Source organism: Artibeus jamaicensis, unplaced genomic scaffold (assembly GCF_021234435.1).
Source record: "Artibeus jamaicensis isolate MK-2021 breed Jamaican fruit bat unplaced genomic scaffold, CSHL_Jam_final contig_391, whole genome shotgun sequence".
Classification (NCBI taxonomy): Eukaryota; Metazoa; Chordata; class Mammalia; order Chiroptera; family Phyllostomidae; genus Artibeus; species Artibeus jamaicensis.
The window spans coordinates 29,820,346-29,837,199 of NW_026521814.1; the positions used below are offsets into that span (position 1 = coordinate 29,820,346).

At 41.3% G+C, this 16,854-nt stretch overlaps 1 protein-coding gene across 1 annotated transcript; it reads left to right on the top strand.

Moving 5' to 3' along the window:
- Positions 1-8,442: 8,442 nt before the first annotated feature.
- Positions 8,443-16,647, top strand: MARS2 (methionyl-tRNA synthetase 2, mitochondrial). Its single transcript, XM_037167576.2, has one exon. The coding sequence runs from the start codon at positions 8,510-8,512 to the stop codon at positions 10,289-10,291; it is 1,782 nt and encodes a 593-aa protein (XP_037023471.2). The 5' UTR covers positions 8,443-8,509; the 3' UTR covers positions 10,292-16,647.
- Positions 16,648-16,854: the final 207 nt, after the last annotated feature.

The window sequence follows — 16,854 nt, forward strand, 5'->3', positions numbered from 1 at the left end:
AGTCTTTTAAAAAATTTTTGTTTATTTATTTTTAGAGAGAAAGGAAGGAAGGAAGGAAGGAAAGGAGAAATAGAGGGGAAAAAACATCATTTAGTTGCCTTTCACATGCCCAAAACTGGGGACCTGGCCCACAACTCAGGCATCTGCCCTGACTGGGAATTGAACCCGTGACATTTTGGTTTACAGGAGGCTGGCACTCAGTGCACTGAACCACACCAGCCAGGGCTCATTCAGTCTCATAGATTGCCATTTACCTGAAGTTGAGAGCAATTTATGATGGATCGATTGTAATGAGTGTTTATTGTTATTTTACCATTTACAGGTCAGGTGGTAAGATGCATTCATCAAAACGGAGAGCCCTTCAATCAGCTGGCTAGGGTTCAGTCCTGCTTCTAATACCTACTAGAGACAAGATCTTGGGCAAGTTACTTGACCTCTTCAAGTTTCAATTTCCTCCCCTATAAAACAGAGTTAATAATAGTACTTACTCCATGGGCTTGTTATGAAGATTGAATGAGATAACCTTATCTCACATCCTAACACAATGCCTGCCTAATAACACAAAATAAATTTGTTAATATGCTTACATTATAAAACAGGGTTGAGAACAGCAATAGGAAGGAAGTGATTCTGCCACCACTCCCATTATTTACAAATAATCCCTGATCTTATTTCAGTTGTAGAGAACACAGCTTGAAAAGATTTTTCTAGTCATATTGAAGAAGACACATGAAAACTGGGTTTTGGGGAGAGGGATGGATCACTCTAACCTCTGGTCCCTTCCTTCTGCCTACTTGGTCTTTACATAGTTTATTTCCCAGAAGTGTTTTTACAGAGGAAAATTCCATAGTCCGTCATTCTCAGAGATGAGTATGGTTGGTGGTAAGCAACTCCTGGGTAAATTTCTGTAGAAAGACAGAAGACCCTGACCCGGTGTGACTTGTTTGATTATGTGACACAGTGCTTTGCTGCCTGCCACTTTTCATGGTCTCTTTTGTACGATATGCTGTGAACTCCTGGATGGTAGAGAATGGAATATTTGAAGTTCACTAGTTTTTATTGCAGTGCTGAAGATTATTTCTTAAGTACTCGCTATATTTATTAAGTCCCTGCTACGTTCCAGGTACTGCAATAGATGCAGGCTGGGTACACAAGATGACCAAATGTGGTTTCTGCCCTAAAGAAACTTATGGTTTAATGGGGAAGGCAGACTTATCAACAGATAATTTCAATATGATTTGGCAGCTGCTGAGATAAAGCATGCATAGGATGCTACAGAACCCAAGGAGAAGCCTCCGAATCAGCTTAGAGGATGATATATGAACTATATTGAAGGATGAATAGGCACAAGGTAGGTAAAGCTGGGAAGCATGTGTCAGGAAAAGGGAAAGGCATGAGCAGTATCACAGAATCATGAAACAATCTGGCATACACTTGAAGGAACATGAAGCAGTCACAAATTATTACAGCATAAACTTTGAAGGAAGCTGCAAGGCAGGCAAGAGCTAATTTGTAGTGGGTAACATGCCACAGGAAGGGAATCTGAACTTTATTTAGCAGGAAACAAAAGATGAATCAAGTAATCAAATGAAAAAGTCAAAGGAGGAGTTTGAAGTAGGCAAGGAGCATCAGTTTGTCTTTCTGAAGAGTCACTAAGGCTGCTCTGAGGAATAGCTAATGACTGAACGAATGAATGCGTGAATACGATGTCTCACATGTCCTGAAAGAATTTCTTTTATCTTTAGTAAATGGAACTATAGTTCCTTTAGTTCATAATTGAGCCATTGTGCAATCATTTTTTGTCTCCAAAGTCTAACAAAATTAAATTTTACTTGACCCTTAATGATATTGTAAAAACACATTTCCACGTATCAATGTGGCACATATTCCTACTATTTTAACAATTATGTGGGATTTCACTGTATTAGTAAAGTGCCTAATAAGTAACACTTTGGCTATTTTCAAAGTGAAGATTTTTGTAAAGATTACTTTTTCCCCACCTAAGTATTTTCTAGGAACTTAGATTTTGCTTCATGAGTGGTCAAAGGAAATAGATTAAATACAAGGAGATCAGTTAGAAAGCAAGAGAAAATGCATTTTAATGAGTAAATAATTCTTTATGTTACTTACAGAAATATGTGGTTGGCCATAAAACTATTTAAGGTATTAACCTTATATATATATTTTTTAACTGTATTTCAGGCAGTAATAAGTTTTTGTTGGTTACCACATACAAGGTCTGTTCAGAAAAGTCCAGCCATTGTTAACATAACAAGAACAGTCTGTGCAGTATTGCTGTTTCCTGGCGGCCAAGGACAGTGGACTGGAATGTGCAGGTGTGAACAATGACGACTTCACTGTAGTAGTCAGTGGGGGAGGTAGATGCCACTGAGTGAGCACATGTACTGTGTGGTTGTCACATTTAAAATGACTGAGTGAGTAGAGTATTGAATCTGCATCAAATTTGCGTTAGGCTTAAACATTTCCCCATGGAAACTAGTCATATTCAGATGATTCAGAAGGTTTTTGGGGATGATACAATGAGTACAGCACGAATAAAAATGTGGCACAAATACTTCAAAAATGGTCAAGAATCTATTGAAAGTGATCCACATTCTGCAACCAACGGAGCACCTGAGAATGTTGAATGTGCACAGGCTGCAATCAACAAAGATTGGCAACTGACAGTGTGAGAACTAGAAGCTGATCTGGGGATTCCAGAAACTCCTATGTCAAGATTTTGGCACAGGATTTTGGCATGAAACGTGTCCTGGCAAAATTCATTTCACGGCTTCTGCTACCAGAGCAGAAGGAACATTGTGCTGCAGTTGCTAGTGACTTGATTCAAACCACTACCAATGAACCAGATTTCCTTAAGCTTTAAGGGGACTCAGGCGTTATTGTCTTTGTATAATGTTTCTTGTATCTTATGTTTTCTTCAGTAAGTGTCTCTATTTTTCATATCGCATGGCTGAATTCTTCCTGGAAAAACCTTCATATATTTGTTCCATACCTCTTTAATGCCTCCACATTTTCAAACAAATACTTCCAGTATTTGTCAAAAAGAATTTCTGCCCCTCCATTTTGTCCTTAACAAAAATGTACATTTCTTCAATAGTATTACTTCTTATTCTAAAACAAATGTTCCAATTTGTTTTTTTTTCCTAAAAGAATATACTTGATATTTTAGAGCAATGTTAGGTTCACAGCAAAACTGAGTGGAAAGTACAGAGAGCTTCCTGTCTGCCCATCAATGAACCTGCACTGATGTCATTATCACTCTAGTCCATAGTTTCCACTAGGGTTCGTACTTGGTGTTGTACAGATCCTGGGTTTTGACAAATGTATGACATGTGTCCACCATTATAATATCATACACAGTAGTTTCACGATCTTAAGTGTCTGTGCTCTACCTATTCACCCCACCCGTACTTCCTATTTTATTCTAATGCATCTGGCAATTGTAATATAAAAGGTAAGGTATGGATCTAAGTCAGTTCTCCTCCACACAGATATCCAACTGTTACAACCACATTTGTTTTCACAGATAATCTCTCACCCATCATTTTTGCCAGGCTTGTCATATATTGAGTGCTTATAATTAAATTTTGGGAATAAATGTTTTCTAATACTGGTTATTTTTTTTCTGTATTGAATTATATATATAATTTTTATCCTCACTCAAGGACATTTTTTTGACTGCTTTTAGAGAGAGGGGAAGGGAGGGAGGGAGAAAGAGAGCAAAACACAGATGTGAGGGAGAAACAGCAATCTGTTGCCTCTTGCACATGGCCTGACTGGGGACTGAACCCATAACCCAGGCACGTGCCCTGACCAGGAATCGAACTTGCAACCTTCTGGTTTATAGTACGATTCTCCAACTAACTCACACTGGCCAGGGCCAAATTACATTTGTTTGTCACCAACTGTAGATTTCAGGGACAGCTTTCACTTCTGTATTTTATTTTATTATTTATTTTTTTAATTTATTTTTTTACTGATTATGCCATTACAGTTGTTCTATTCCCCCCTTCATTCCCCTCCACCCTACCCCCCCATCCCTACCGTTACCCCCCCTTTAGTTTATGACCATGTGTCTCAAGTTCTTTAGATTCTATATTTCCCATACTATTCTTGCCCCCCATCTATTTTCTATCTACTGTCTATGCTACTTATTTTCTGTACTTTCTCCCCCCTTCTCCTCCTCCCACTCCCCTGTTGCTAACCTTCCTTGAGATCTTCATTTCTATGTTTCCACTCCTGATCTAGCTGTCCTTTCAGTTTGTTTTTGTTTTAGGTGTGGTTGTTAATAACTGTGAGTTTGCTGTCCTTTCACTGTTCATGTTTTTTTAACTTCTTTTTCTTAGGTAAGTCCCTTTAACATTCCATATAATAAGGGCTTGGTGATGATGAACTCTTTGAATTTGATCTTATCTGAGAAGCACTTTATCTGTCCTTCCATTCTAAATGAAAGTTTTGCTGGATAGAGCAATCTTGGTTGTAGGTCTTTGGATTTCATGACTTGGAATACCTCTTTCCAGCCCCTTCTTGCCTGTAAGGTCTCTTTTGAGAAATCAGCTGACTGACAGTCTGATGGGGACTCCTTTGTAGGTGACTGTCCCCTTAGCTCTTGCTGCTTCTAGGATTCTCTCCTTCATTTTAATTTTGGCTAATGTAATTATGATGTGCCTTGGTGTGTTTCTTCTTGGGTCCAACTTCTTTGGGACTCTCTGAGCTTCCTGGATTTCCTGGAAGTCTATTTCCTTTGCCAGATTGGGGAAGTTCTCCTTTATTATTTGTTCAAATAAGTTTTCCACTGGTGGCTGTTCCTTTCCTCCTTCTGGTACCCCTATAATTCGGATGTTGGAGCGTTTAAAGATGTCCCGGAGGTTCCTAAGACTCTCCTCATTTTTTTGAATTCTCGCTTCTTCACTCTTTTCTGTTTGGCCATTATTTGCTTTCTTCTGGTCCACTCCATTGATTTGAGTCCCAGTTTCCTTTTCATTGCTATTGGTTTCCTGTGCAATTCCATTCATTTCAATTAGTTTCGCCTTCATGTTTCTCTAATTTGTGGCTATAATGAATCAGTTCTGTGAGGATCCTGATCACCAGTGTTTTAAACTGTGCGTCTGAGAGTTTTGCTATTTCTTCATTGCTTAGATTTATAGGCTCTGGGGCTTTGAGATCTTCTTGAGCCATTTTTGGTCTGTTCCCACCTGTTAAGTATAAGGAGCGGAGCCTTGGACTCCTAGGTCACTGGGTTGTGACACTGTATGTGAGAGCATGGTCAGAGCGGGGAAATGGCGGCCCCCTCTGCTGTTTCACACCGCTGGGTGAGGAGCAGAGTCTTAGCAGGGCGGGGCCACTCAGAGTCGCTGGGTTATGACGTTTATGTGGAGGCAGGGTCAGAGTGGGGAAATGGCAGCGCCCTCCGCTGCAGCTTGCCACAGAGACCTGCTGGGTCCCATCCAATCTCCCCACTCCCTCGCTTGTCTATCCGCGCACGAATGCGAGACCACAGTCAACCCGCAGCCCTGCTCCCTCGCTGTTTCCCCGTGGTCGCTGGGTCTCTCACTAGGTCCAACCCTGCGCCTGGATTCCGCGCGCCTGAGTCCGACTGACCGGGTTTTCCTGTGCTACTCCACTCCGCCAGCTGCTGGTTTCGCCCCTTACCAGTCAGGCTGAAGAATTTGTTGTTAACAGACTTCTGAAAAGTTCAATTTTCTGTGTTCTGTGTTTTCTGTTGCTAATATTTAGTTGTCTCTAAACTTGGTTGTGTGAGAAAGCACGGCGTCTCCGCCTATGCCTCCATCTTGGTGGAAGTCTCTCACTTCTGTATTTTAAATGGGGCTTCCCCACGGGCTGGCAGGGTTTTATGTGGCTGAATATGAATGCAGATGTATTATCTATTCTTGCCTGTGTTCTAGTGTGGACTCAGTCCTTTAACGAATGAATGACCTTATGAAAACATCCTCCATAACTGGTTGCTTATTATAATTTTCAGTTACAACTCAAGTTTAGATCACTTGAGTTCACCAGTCTTAGTGTTTCTAACAGATAATTATGTATCATCAACCCATTTCCTACAAAGAAAAGTTCTTGCATAACAGTAGCTTTTAAATTAAATCTATTTGATGAGGCCCTGGTCTAAAGTAAATCTAACAGTAATTTAACAAGTTTTTATGGAGCACCTATTATACATATAAGGCACTATGTGGACACAAAGATCAAAAAGCTAGTTTATGTTCTCCAGCATTCACAAGCTAGCAGAACAACATTAAGTTTTAACTGTATAATGTACTGTTAGTTCCATAATATAGTCACATTTCCTTGTTAATTAATGAATTATTGAAAACACTATTGAATAAAATACTTTTAATGATTAGAATTGCTGTAGTCATCACATACTTAATAGTTACATAGACTAAGATTCGTATTTTGACTTTTTATTTTTAATTATCTTTCAAAATTGAACATTCACATCCTCTGTGACCGAGTAGTATCACTCCTAGATATATATATATCCACGATAAACTGTAGCATATAAGTACAAGGAAATATACATGAGAAAGTATGCTGCAGTAGTGTTCCTAAGAGGAAAAGCTGAAGCAGCTCAACTGTGCATCAACAGCCATTTATTTCAAAAAGTTCTGCTATAAAGGGAAGGAAAAAATGGAGCAGCAGTGGGGGTTGAGAATTTCTTTTTAAGATAGGAAAAAAATAGCATGTTTGTATGCTAAAGAATAGATTCCATAGAAAGGAAAGGGGTGTGGGCACGGAGAACTGTTGGAGAACCTGACTTCTCTGACACTTAGCCTGGACTTGTTTCCTAGTTCTTAAGGGTGTACATACCCTCCAGCTTTAAGTTTTACCTGCTGAATCAAATGGAGCACATCAGCTAACTACCCAAAGGATATTTTTACTTATTGTAACTCCTACTGAAAACTGACTGCCCCAATTTCCATATCACCATATAAATCAGATCCAATTTACTCTATGCCTCCATTAAAATTATTATAAGGCAGTCAAAATGGATTAACTAGAGTTAGGTGCAAAAAACAGGGATGAATCTTAGCAACAAAATGCTGAGGGAAAAAAGGCAAGCTGAAGACTACAAGTAGTATAGTATCATTTTAAAAATGTTTAAATACCAGCAAAATGAAACCATACATTGCTTAGACATACTATATATGTGATAACATGAATGCAAAAGTGCAAAATTCGACAATGATTACCTGTGGGAGAACAGGAAGACAAGGAGAAGGGAACACATCTAAGTCACTGGTAATCTAGCTCAGTGGTTCTCAAACTTTGATGTGCATCGGAATCACCTGGAGAGCTCGTTAAAACCTAGATGTTAAAAAACTGGGTCCCACCCCCAAAAGTTGATTCAGTAGGTGTGTGTGTGTGTGGGGGGGGAGGCTAAGTACGCATTTCTGACCAGGTCCCAAGTGTTGCAAATGCTGCTCTTCTGGGACCACACTGAAGAGAATCACTTGTAGTTCTCAGGTTGAGCTGAGAGTTCACAGGTGTTCCATTCTATTTTACTGTTAAATGATTATAGTATTAAAAAAAAGAAAAAGAAAAAGATGGCTAGTCATAGCCCAAAGATGAGAGCATGCCCTGAAGAAAGGATTACTATTAATCCAATTCTGGGCTCCTGAAGCATCTCCCCCGGGAGAGCTCGAGTTCTGTCAACAAAAGCAAACTTGAAAAAAACTGCTCTAAGAATTCCAAGACCATTAAAAAATTACTATATTTTGTGAAAAAAAATTGTAAAATCGATTCTTATGTGCATAGTGATGTCATATTACATTCCACCTCTCTGGATCTAAATATTCTTTGGCAAAGACTTGGCACATTACAAACATACTTTTGTTGATTCTACAAATGTTGAGGGTGTTCAAAGAATTCCTTTACTTTTCAGTTCTTATCCTTCCCTTAGGTGCTCTAGGTAATTATTATTTTTTTTTCTTCCTTTCTCTTTGGCCCCTTTCACATTGAGTCCATTAGGTCCTGAGATAAAATTTAGACGTTTCAGAGCCCTATGACGACCAGGGACTATGGAGAAGGCATTAATTACTGTGTCCTGCTCTGTGCCAGCTACTGACTGGTGCTGGAGAAGTTCCCGAATACAAAATTCTTGCCCTCAAACAGTTTAGCTTAGAGAGGAAAATAGATCTGTAAATATTAAACTAAAACCTAAAGCAGACCATACAGGATACTATGACAAAATAAAGATTTACCCGCTTTCATAATCTCCCCTACCTCCCCTAGTTCCTCTAAACTATATCTCCTTTACGCGCTACCGCAAATCACCGGCGCAGGGTCCATAGTTCGTGACTCGCGGAGGGCGGGGATGACGCCGCCGCCGAGAGGGGGCGGGCACACGCTCCGTCCGGACTCCATTGGCTTTCCGGCCGGAAGCGGCGGAGACGCCTGGCTGCGCCTGCGCGCTTCGCACGTGCTTCCAGAACGCCCGCTCCGCCGGTTAGGCAGGGTGGGCGTCATGCTGCGAATTTCTGCCTTGCGGCTCCTAGGACGCGCGCTGGCCAGTAGGCTCTCGCTCCTGGACTGCTTCAGCTCGCGCCTCTACAGTTCGGAACCTCTCGGTGCCCGCGAGGATGCCCACGGTGCGCGCGCCTACTTCACGACACCCATTTTCTATGTGAACGCGGCTCCACACATTGGACACCTGTACTCGGCGCTACTGGCAGACGCTCTGTGCCGCTACCGTCGCCTCCGAGTCCCCACCGCCGTCGCCACGCGATTCTCCACCGGTACAGACGAGCATGGCCTGAAGATTCAGCAGGCAGCCACCGCTGCGGGCCTGGCCCCGACTGAGCTGTGCGACCGAGTCTCGGCTCAGTTCCAGCAGCTTTTCCGGGACGCTAGTATCTCCTCCACTGACTTCATCCGCACCACCGAGGCCCGGCACCGGAGGGCAGTGCAGCACTTCTGGGGAGTGCTGGAGGCTCGGGGTCTGCTCTACAAGGGGCTCTATGAAGGTTGGTACTGTGCTAACGACGAGTGCTTCCTGCCTGAGACGAAGGTCAGCCGGCAGCCAGGCCCATCAGGGGACTCGGGTCCTGTATCTCTCGAAAGTGGTCATCCCGTCTCCTGGACCAAGGAAGAAAATTACATTTTCAAGCTTTCCCATTTCCGGGAGCCGCTCCAGCGGTGGCTGCGGGACAACCCTCAGGTGATTACCCCTGAGCCATTCCATCATACAGTCCTTCAGTGGCTGGAGGAGGAGCTGCCAGATCTGTCAGTCTCTCGCAGGAGTAGCCACTTGCACTGGGGCATTCCTGTGCCCGGGGACGATTCACAGACCATCTATGTGTGGCTGGATGCCTTGGTCAACTACCTTACTGTAATTGGCTACCCAGATGCTGAGTTCAAGTCATGGTGGCCAACCACCTCTCATATCATAGGCAAGGACATTCTCAAATTCCATGCTATCTATTGGCCTGCCCTCCTCTTAGGGGCTGGCATGAACCCACCACACCGCATCTATGTCCACTCCCACTGGACAGTCTGTGGCCAAAAGATGTCTAAGAGCTTGGGCAACGTGGTGGATCCCAGAACTTGCCTTGACCGCTATACTGTGGATGGCTTCCGCTACTTTCTCCTTCGTCAGGGTGTCCCCAACTGGGACTGTGATTACTATGATGAAAAGGTGGTTAAGTTGCTAGACTCTGAGCTGGCAGATGCTTTGGGTGGTCTCTTGAACCGATGCACTGCCAGTAAAATAAATCCTTCAGGGACCTATCCGGCCTTCTGTACTACCTGCTTTCCCAGTGAGCCAGGGTTGGCAGGGCCATCAGTTCGTGCTCAGGCAGAGGACTATGCTCTGGTGAATGCAGTGGCCACTTTGCCCAAGCAGGTAGCAGACCACTATGCTAACTTTCAGATCTATAAGGCTCTGGAGGCAGTGTCCAGCTGTGTCCGGCAAACTAATGGCTTTGTGCAAAGGCATGCACCATGGAAGTTGAACTGGGAGAGCCCAGTGGATGCTCCCTGGCTGGGTACTGTGCTTCATGTGGCCTTGGAATGTTTGCGAGTCTTTGGAACTTTGCTCCAGCCTGTCACCCCAAGCCTAGCTGACAAGCTGCTGTCCAGGTTGGGAGTCTCTGCTGCAGAGAGAGGCCTGGGAGAACTTTATTTCCTGCCTCGATTCTATGGTCATCCTTGCCCTTTTGAAGGGAGGAGGCTGGGACCTGAAACTGGGCTCTTGTTTCCACGACTGGACCAGTCCAGGGCGTGGTTGGTGAAGGCCCATAGGACCTAAAAACTCAGTTCTTAGTGGTTTATGGCATGTGGTAAAAAAGCAAATTTGTTATTATATTTTGCATTTTTAGGAAAATTATATTAATGTTTCTAAAGTGTTGCATCAAATGAGCACATAAGCAATGGCCCTTTGAAAAGAGGTTTACAACCTTTTCAGGTGCCTACGCCTACCTCTTCAGTTCTCTGTGCCCATTAACCACTGTCCATTGCACACCTGTGTCCCTAAGACGTCTCTGGGGGAATGATGGGTAACAGGCAACTTTGCTAACACTGTTCCTTCTTGTTGTGCCTCCTTCCCAACCACAGTTAGGTTATTTGCCCAGACTACCTCTGATGGCTTGTTTTCCATTGGCCCGTCATCTGCTGGGCAAATTAGAATGGGGGATTGGAGGCCCCTGACCTCAACTTTTAGCTCTACTTTGTTATATAAGTTGATTCTCCTGTTAAAAAGAGATTCTCATATTAAATCTTTAAAAATCAGTGTCCTAGACTAGATTTTTGACCCTGTTTTTATTTTCAGTTCTTACAACCATGATTTTCTATACTTAGTTAATACTAAGTCCAGGTTGTGCTTTGTAATATTACACTTCAACCAGTAGATGGCTCTAGTCTCACATACTAACACTGAGGTTTTAGAATCTTTAGAATGCATTTGTTTTCTGCTTTCGAATTTTGCAGAATTTAAAGAAAAATTTTATTCCTTTTCTTAAAATGAGGGATAACTGCAACCACTGCTGTTTTACATAAATCAATGAAAAAAGACCAGGGTCTTTAAGTTCATTTCAGACTACTGAAACAGGGCATTTAATTTAATGTTTAAAAAGCTAATAAGTAAATGTATCAAGTTTGTTTGAACTATCTATGATAAATTATGAAGCTCTTGGTATGTTAAAAATTTTAAACTTTAGTAACAGATTTAGAGGTATGATTAAAACCTAAATTGTTCAAAAGGGCAGTATTTCCTTTATAGTTCTTAATTTTGTTATTCACGTACATAATTTACTTCACATTATTTCTTTTGGTCAATCAGGATCTATAATACAATATAAAAATCATAGAATAGTTATAAATGTTAGTACCTTTACTTTAAATTTTAAGTAAGTTTTACTGATTATTTCTTTTGCTCTTTTAACCTAAATTATGAAAGTTTAAAATTTGTAAGTACCTTATTCAGATATGTACTGTTGCATCTGTTGAAGGTAAATGTGAAGGGCCGAAATGACTGATGTTCCAGGAAATCTCAAACTGGATTTAGGGATCTCTTCAAGGCTCCGTAGGGGAACACCACAGAGAAGATGTTAAGGTATCAATTTATACAATGATTACAACACAGTAAGCCAACATTATATCTCAGGTGATTGATTGCATGGCTAGGCTAAAGTTTAAAATGAGAACTTGCCTTGAAATGGCTATTCTGAGCATGGTAGCACACAGAGAGTCTTTACTAAATTATTATGCTTCTAGTTCCCCCCAAGCTTATTCTATGTGCTACTATTTTGTTCCTGTTTCTGTTGAGAGATTTCAGTTTGCTTGGAACGCTGCTTAAAAAAGAATGCTTCACGGCATTCTAAAGGTGGAAGGACTGTTTCTACAGATGTTCCTTCAGACACTCCTTATACTTTATAATGGAATCTTGGGCTTTTGCTGGGATTTTTAGGGCTGATTACTGGGCCCAGGATAGAGTATAATATCTCCTAGGGCTGGAAAGAGTAGCGTAGTGAAAGACATGGGATGTATTTACATGGAGAAGCAAAGGATACTTGGGAAACCAGTGTAATGATAACTTCTGCCTTTGAAGTGCCCTTTAAGCAGTCTTACAGTTCCTATCATGAATGGAGACACAGTGTCTTCCACTTGACTGAGTTTTACTATGGCCTAGTGCTGGTCAGTACACAGGGCCTTGGCTTGCTAGGTGTTAATGGAGTTCCTTTTGTGTTGTCTGTCATTTGTGCAGGCATTTAAATGGCTAACAGAATATCTGTGGTACTGGACAGCACAAGCAAATAGGGTATTCAAAGAGGAGAGGGCATAATTATTACCAAAGACAAGATATTTTGAGTGAAGAGGTATGGTAAGTTGGATCTGACCTATTCTGTGGTGATACGGAAGATGAACCAGTTTGATTCTCTGTAGGAGGTAAAGCAACTATCCTTTGGGTACTTGATGTATTATTCAGTTTGATCCAGCACTTTAAGAATGTCAAGTCGTGGATAGGTGAAACTTAAAATTGGAGGGCATGCCCTTCCAAGAGAGGGTATCGTATTGGCTTTTGAGAAAAGATGATAAACTTGTAGGCATCTGAGAACCCCTTCCTTCAGAACTGTTAATCCCTCATCTGGGTCCCTTTGGGTCCCTTGACCAGAAAGGAGGTTTCTCCCAAATAATGACCCCTGAGGCTTTCAAATTTTCATTTTAGGTTATTCTTGGAGGCAGTGTTGTAGGAGGTTATGATAGACCACTGATCGGGTGTTTATAGGATGTCACATTATAGTAATAAGCTGTCAACTCAGTAGATTACAGTCCTATCTATGAAGTCATGTAAGAAGTTGTGGGCAATGTATACGAGGTCTGTCCAGAAAAAGTCCAGCCATTGTTAATATAATGAGAATGGTTTGTGCAACACTGATGTAACCGGGCAGCCAAGGAGAGTGGACTGGAATACAAATGCATGAACAAAGATAACTTCACTGTAGTATAGTCAGTGGGGATGGTAGATGTCGCTGAGTGAGCATGTGTACTGTGTAGCTGTTCAAAATGACTGAGCAAGTGGAGCAATGAATCTGCATCAGATTTTGCATTAAGCTTGAACATTCCTCCACAGAAACTACTGGCTGATTCAGAAGGCCACAGCTATGGGCAACTGGTGACTGGCAGCTTTATCATGACAGCGTGCCAGCTCATGCATTCTGTCTCATGCAATTTTTTTTCTGAAACATCAAATCACCCAGGTGGCTCACCCCTGCCCTCTGTACAGCCCAGATTTGGCACCCTGCAACTTCTGGCTTTTCCCAAAACAAAAATCACCTTTGAAAGGGAACAGATTCCATACTGTGGATGAGATTCAGGAAAAGACAATGGGGTACATAATGGTGATTGAGAGAATTGTGTGAGGTCCCAAGGTGCATACTTTGAAGACGACTGAGGTGTCATTGTCCTATGTGCAGTGTTGCTTGTATTTTGTATTTTCTTTATTAAATGTCTGTTTTTCATATTACATAGCTGAATATCTTCTGGACAGACCTTGTAGGTTAACTGGACCATACTATATTAGAGGCTGTTCCACAAGTGAACTCATAGATTAGGCATCTTGGAAGTCAGAAGACCTGTGGCTGTATAGAAGTCAAGAACAGGCAGGAACAAGAAATAGATACAGCCTCAGATTTCACGGAAATCTGTTATTCTGGAAGTAGCCTTTATCATTTCCTTTCCTCTCTCTTTTAAAAAAATCTTCAACCAGGGACATGCTTATTGATTTCAAAGGGAGAGAAACATTGATTGGTTGCCTCTTATACATGCCCTGACCTGGGACTGAACATACAACCTAGGTGTGTACCCTGACTGGGAATCAAATCCATGACCTTTTGGTTTATGGGACGATGCTCCAACCAACTGAGCCATACCAGTCAGAGACTCACCATTTTTATTAAGAAGTGTGTGACCGTAGGGCCTGAGAAGAGACTGATAAATTGTCTATTAAGTTGATACTAAAGTACTCAAGAAGGCCTAGGATGAAACATGGACTCTGGTGTAGTTTTTTTTGTTTTGTTTTTGCAGTTGTACCTGTGATTGGGACATAGGTCCTTAGATATGGGAAGTTCTAAAGCTGAAATAAAGCCAGTAGCTGATGAGGTTGTGGAACTCCACCTAGAAGGACTTTAAAGTAACTTGGGCTGCATGTTGCGGCACCAGGCATTCCACAGATTCCCCCTTGGGCATTACGGTAGGGATAGTTTCCTGGAACTGTGCCCAACCCCTGGTGAATATAGTTGCAGTGTTGGCCTGCATTAGTATAACCCTGAGTTATCGGGGAGGCCATGCCTCTTGACTAAGATTTGATCCATAAAGCTGCTTATGATAACATAATTGCCTCCTGGAGACAGCGTCTCCACAGTTATACCAGATATAGAACAACTAGTTGGTGAGGTCTAGGGTGCTGTAAAACTTGGTGGGTCATTGCCCTTTTTCCAGAGTGAATAGTATTAGTGGACCTCAGAGGGTGTGGCTATATAGCCATGCATCTATTTTTGCAACAAAGGGTAACTAATTCATAGAGCTTGGGGGGTGGGGAGATAGGGTACAGGTTAGGGGGATCAGTGCTAGAAAGTTTTTGAGTCCCCTGCAAAACTAAGATGGCATAAAATGTCATTTCAGCACAACACAGCTAGCCTTGCCCCTTTTACAGAAACTTGGGATAGGATTGGTTAACTTTTATCAATAGTAACACCAAATTTGGAGGTTAATATTGCTTGAAGGGCCAGAGCAGTAACAACCAAGTTAATTAAGGTTAATTAGTAAGGATTTTAACTTTTAAGAGTGTCTTATTCTTTTCTGAGACCAAGGATAGAAGCTCAGCCTAAGGTGCTTTCCTCTTTATAGCACTAACCCATTTGGAGGTGAAACTGGCTCTTCCTTCACGTTTAGGTCGTTCTGGATTACCCAGTACAGATCCTTTGAATTAAGGAAACCATCTAAGGGAAATCTTTGATCATCTTTAAAATACCTGCTTAAGATTATATCACATCAATCAGTTTCTACTTACATTTTCATGATGAGGAGAGGGAATTGAAAAGAGCTGACCTCCACAAAGATCTTCCAGTGCCTTAACAATTAGAAATGATGTACTCTCTACTGTGTCTCTGGAGGTTCAGCCATACTTGAATCTTCACCAAGGCAAGGCTATAGTATAGAAGTTTTATCCTTGGCTATGAGTTGAATTTAACCCCCATTAGTTTATTGACACAGTTGAAGTCACCATGGATTTTAAAGTCCACGAAACCTCCTCACTTAAGAACAAGATGTCAGCATATTTCAGGAAACAAAGTGTGCCATCTGCAAGAATAAAATTACAGCTCCAAGGAGAGATGGGTGGGACCTGCCTTCAAGTCATTAAGAATTTTGGGATGAGATGTCTGCAGAAGGCCTGGAAGAGTCACTGAGTACACTGGAGGGACAGCCCTAGGAAAAACTCTGGAAGTGGATAAGCCACCTTTCCTAGTGCATAGTGTGGTGAAAACATTACTAACCTCCTCAATACTGTACTATTTCTAAGACTGTAGTTGACAGTCACTGGTTTGTGGGATTTAACATAAAGATGAACCTTTAAAAACTAATTTATGATTGACTGTTATAGAGTGGAATCATTGTTGTGTTCTCTTAATCCAACACATTCAATTAAAAAATGACCACTTATGCATTTTTCCCAATTAAAATATTTTAAAAGGGTAATATCTTTTACTTTGGAACACAGTGAATAAGATTGTTTCAATATTCTGGTTTATTTGAACTAGACTAGAAGCACCTATTGGTTAAGAAGTTGTAAATATTAAAGATAGAAAGTTAACAAGCATGTTATATATTTTAGGTTAATCATTAAATAATACAAATAGAATGTACTTCTTTCGAGCCATATGAAAATAAATGTTAAAACTCAATCCAACAGAAGACAGGAGAAAAGAGCAAAGAAAAATGAAAAATTTGGTAAAAGAAAACCCATGATAAGATGGCAGAAATACAAGTATATCAGTAACTTAATAAAACATCATAGGATCAACCTCTGTCAAAAGACAGCACTGTTCAAGCTTAAATTTAAAAGGTTGGCCTAGCCCTGGCTGGTGTAGCTCAGTGGATTGAGCATGGGCCTGCGAACCAAAAGATCGTGGTTCAATTCCCAGTTCAGGGCACATGCCTGGGTTGCAGGCCGGTTCCCTACAGGCCAGTTCCCAGCTGGGGACACACGAAAGGTAACCATACATTGATGTTTCTCTCCCTCTCTCCTTCCCTTCCCATCTAAAGATAAATAAAATATTTAAAAAAAATTAAAAAAAAAAGGTTGACCTTATGTAGTTAAAAGGTATGTACCTAAATATAACAAAATATGACATGGAGAAACACTAGACAAATATAAACCCAAAAAAAGTTGGTATATGAAACAACATGGATGGAACTGGAAAGCATTATGCCGAGTGAAATAGGCCAGGCATTGAAGGACAAATACCATATGATCTCACCTTTGACAGGAAGCTAAAGAATAAAACAAACAAGCAAACAGAATAAAAACAAAGACACTGAAATAGAGAACAAGTGGGCAGTGACCAGAGGGGAGAGGGAAGGGAATTTAAGGGGAAAAAAGGGGAGGGATTTTGAGGAACAAGTATGAAAGACACAGGGATGAAGACTAGGGGGGGAGGAAATGGGAGGGAGGTGGGGAGCACGGGGCAGGGGGGGCTGGGATGGGAGAAATAGACAAAAAACTGTACTTGAAAAATAACTAAAATTAAAAAAAAAGAAAGTTGGTATATTAATAGTAGACAATCTATATTGAAGGGAAAAATCATTACTAAAAGT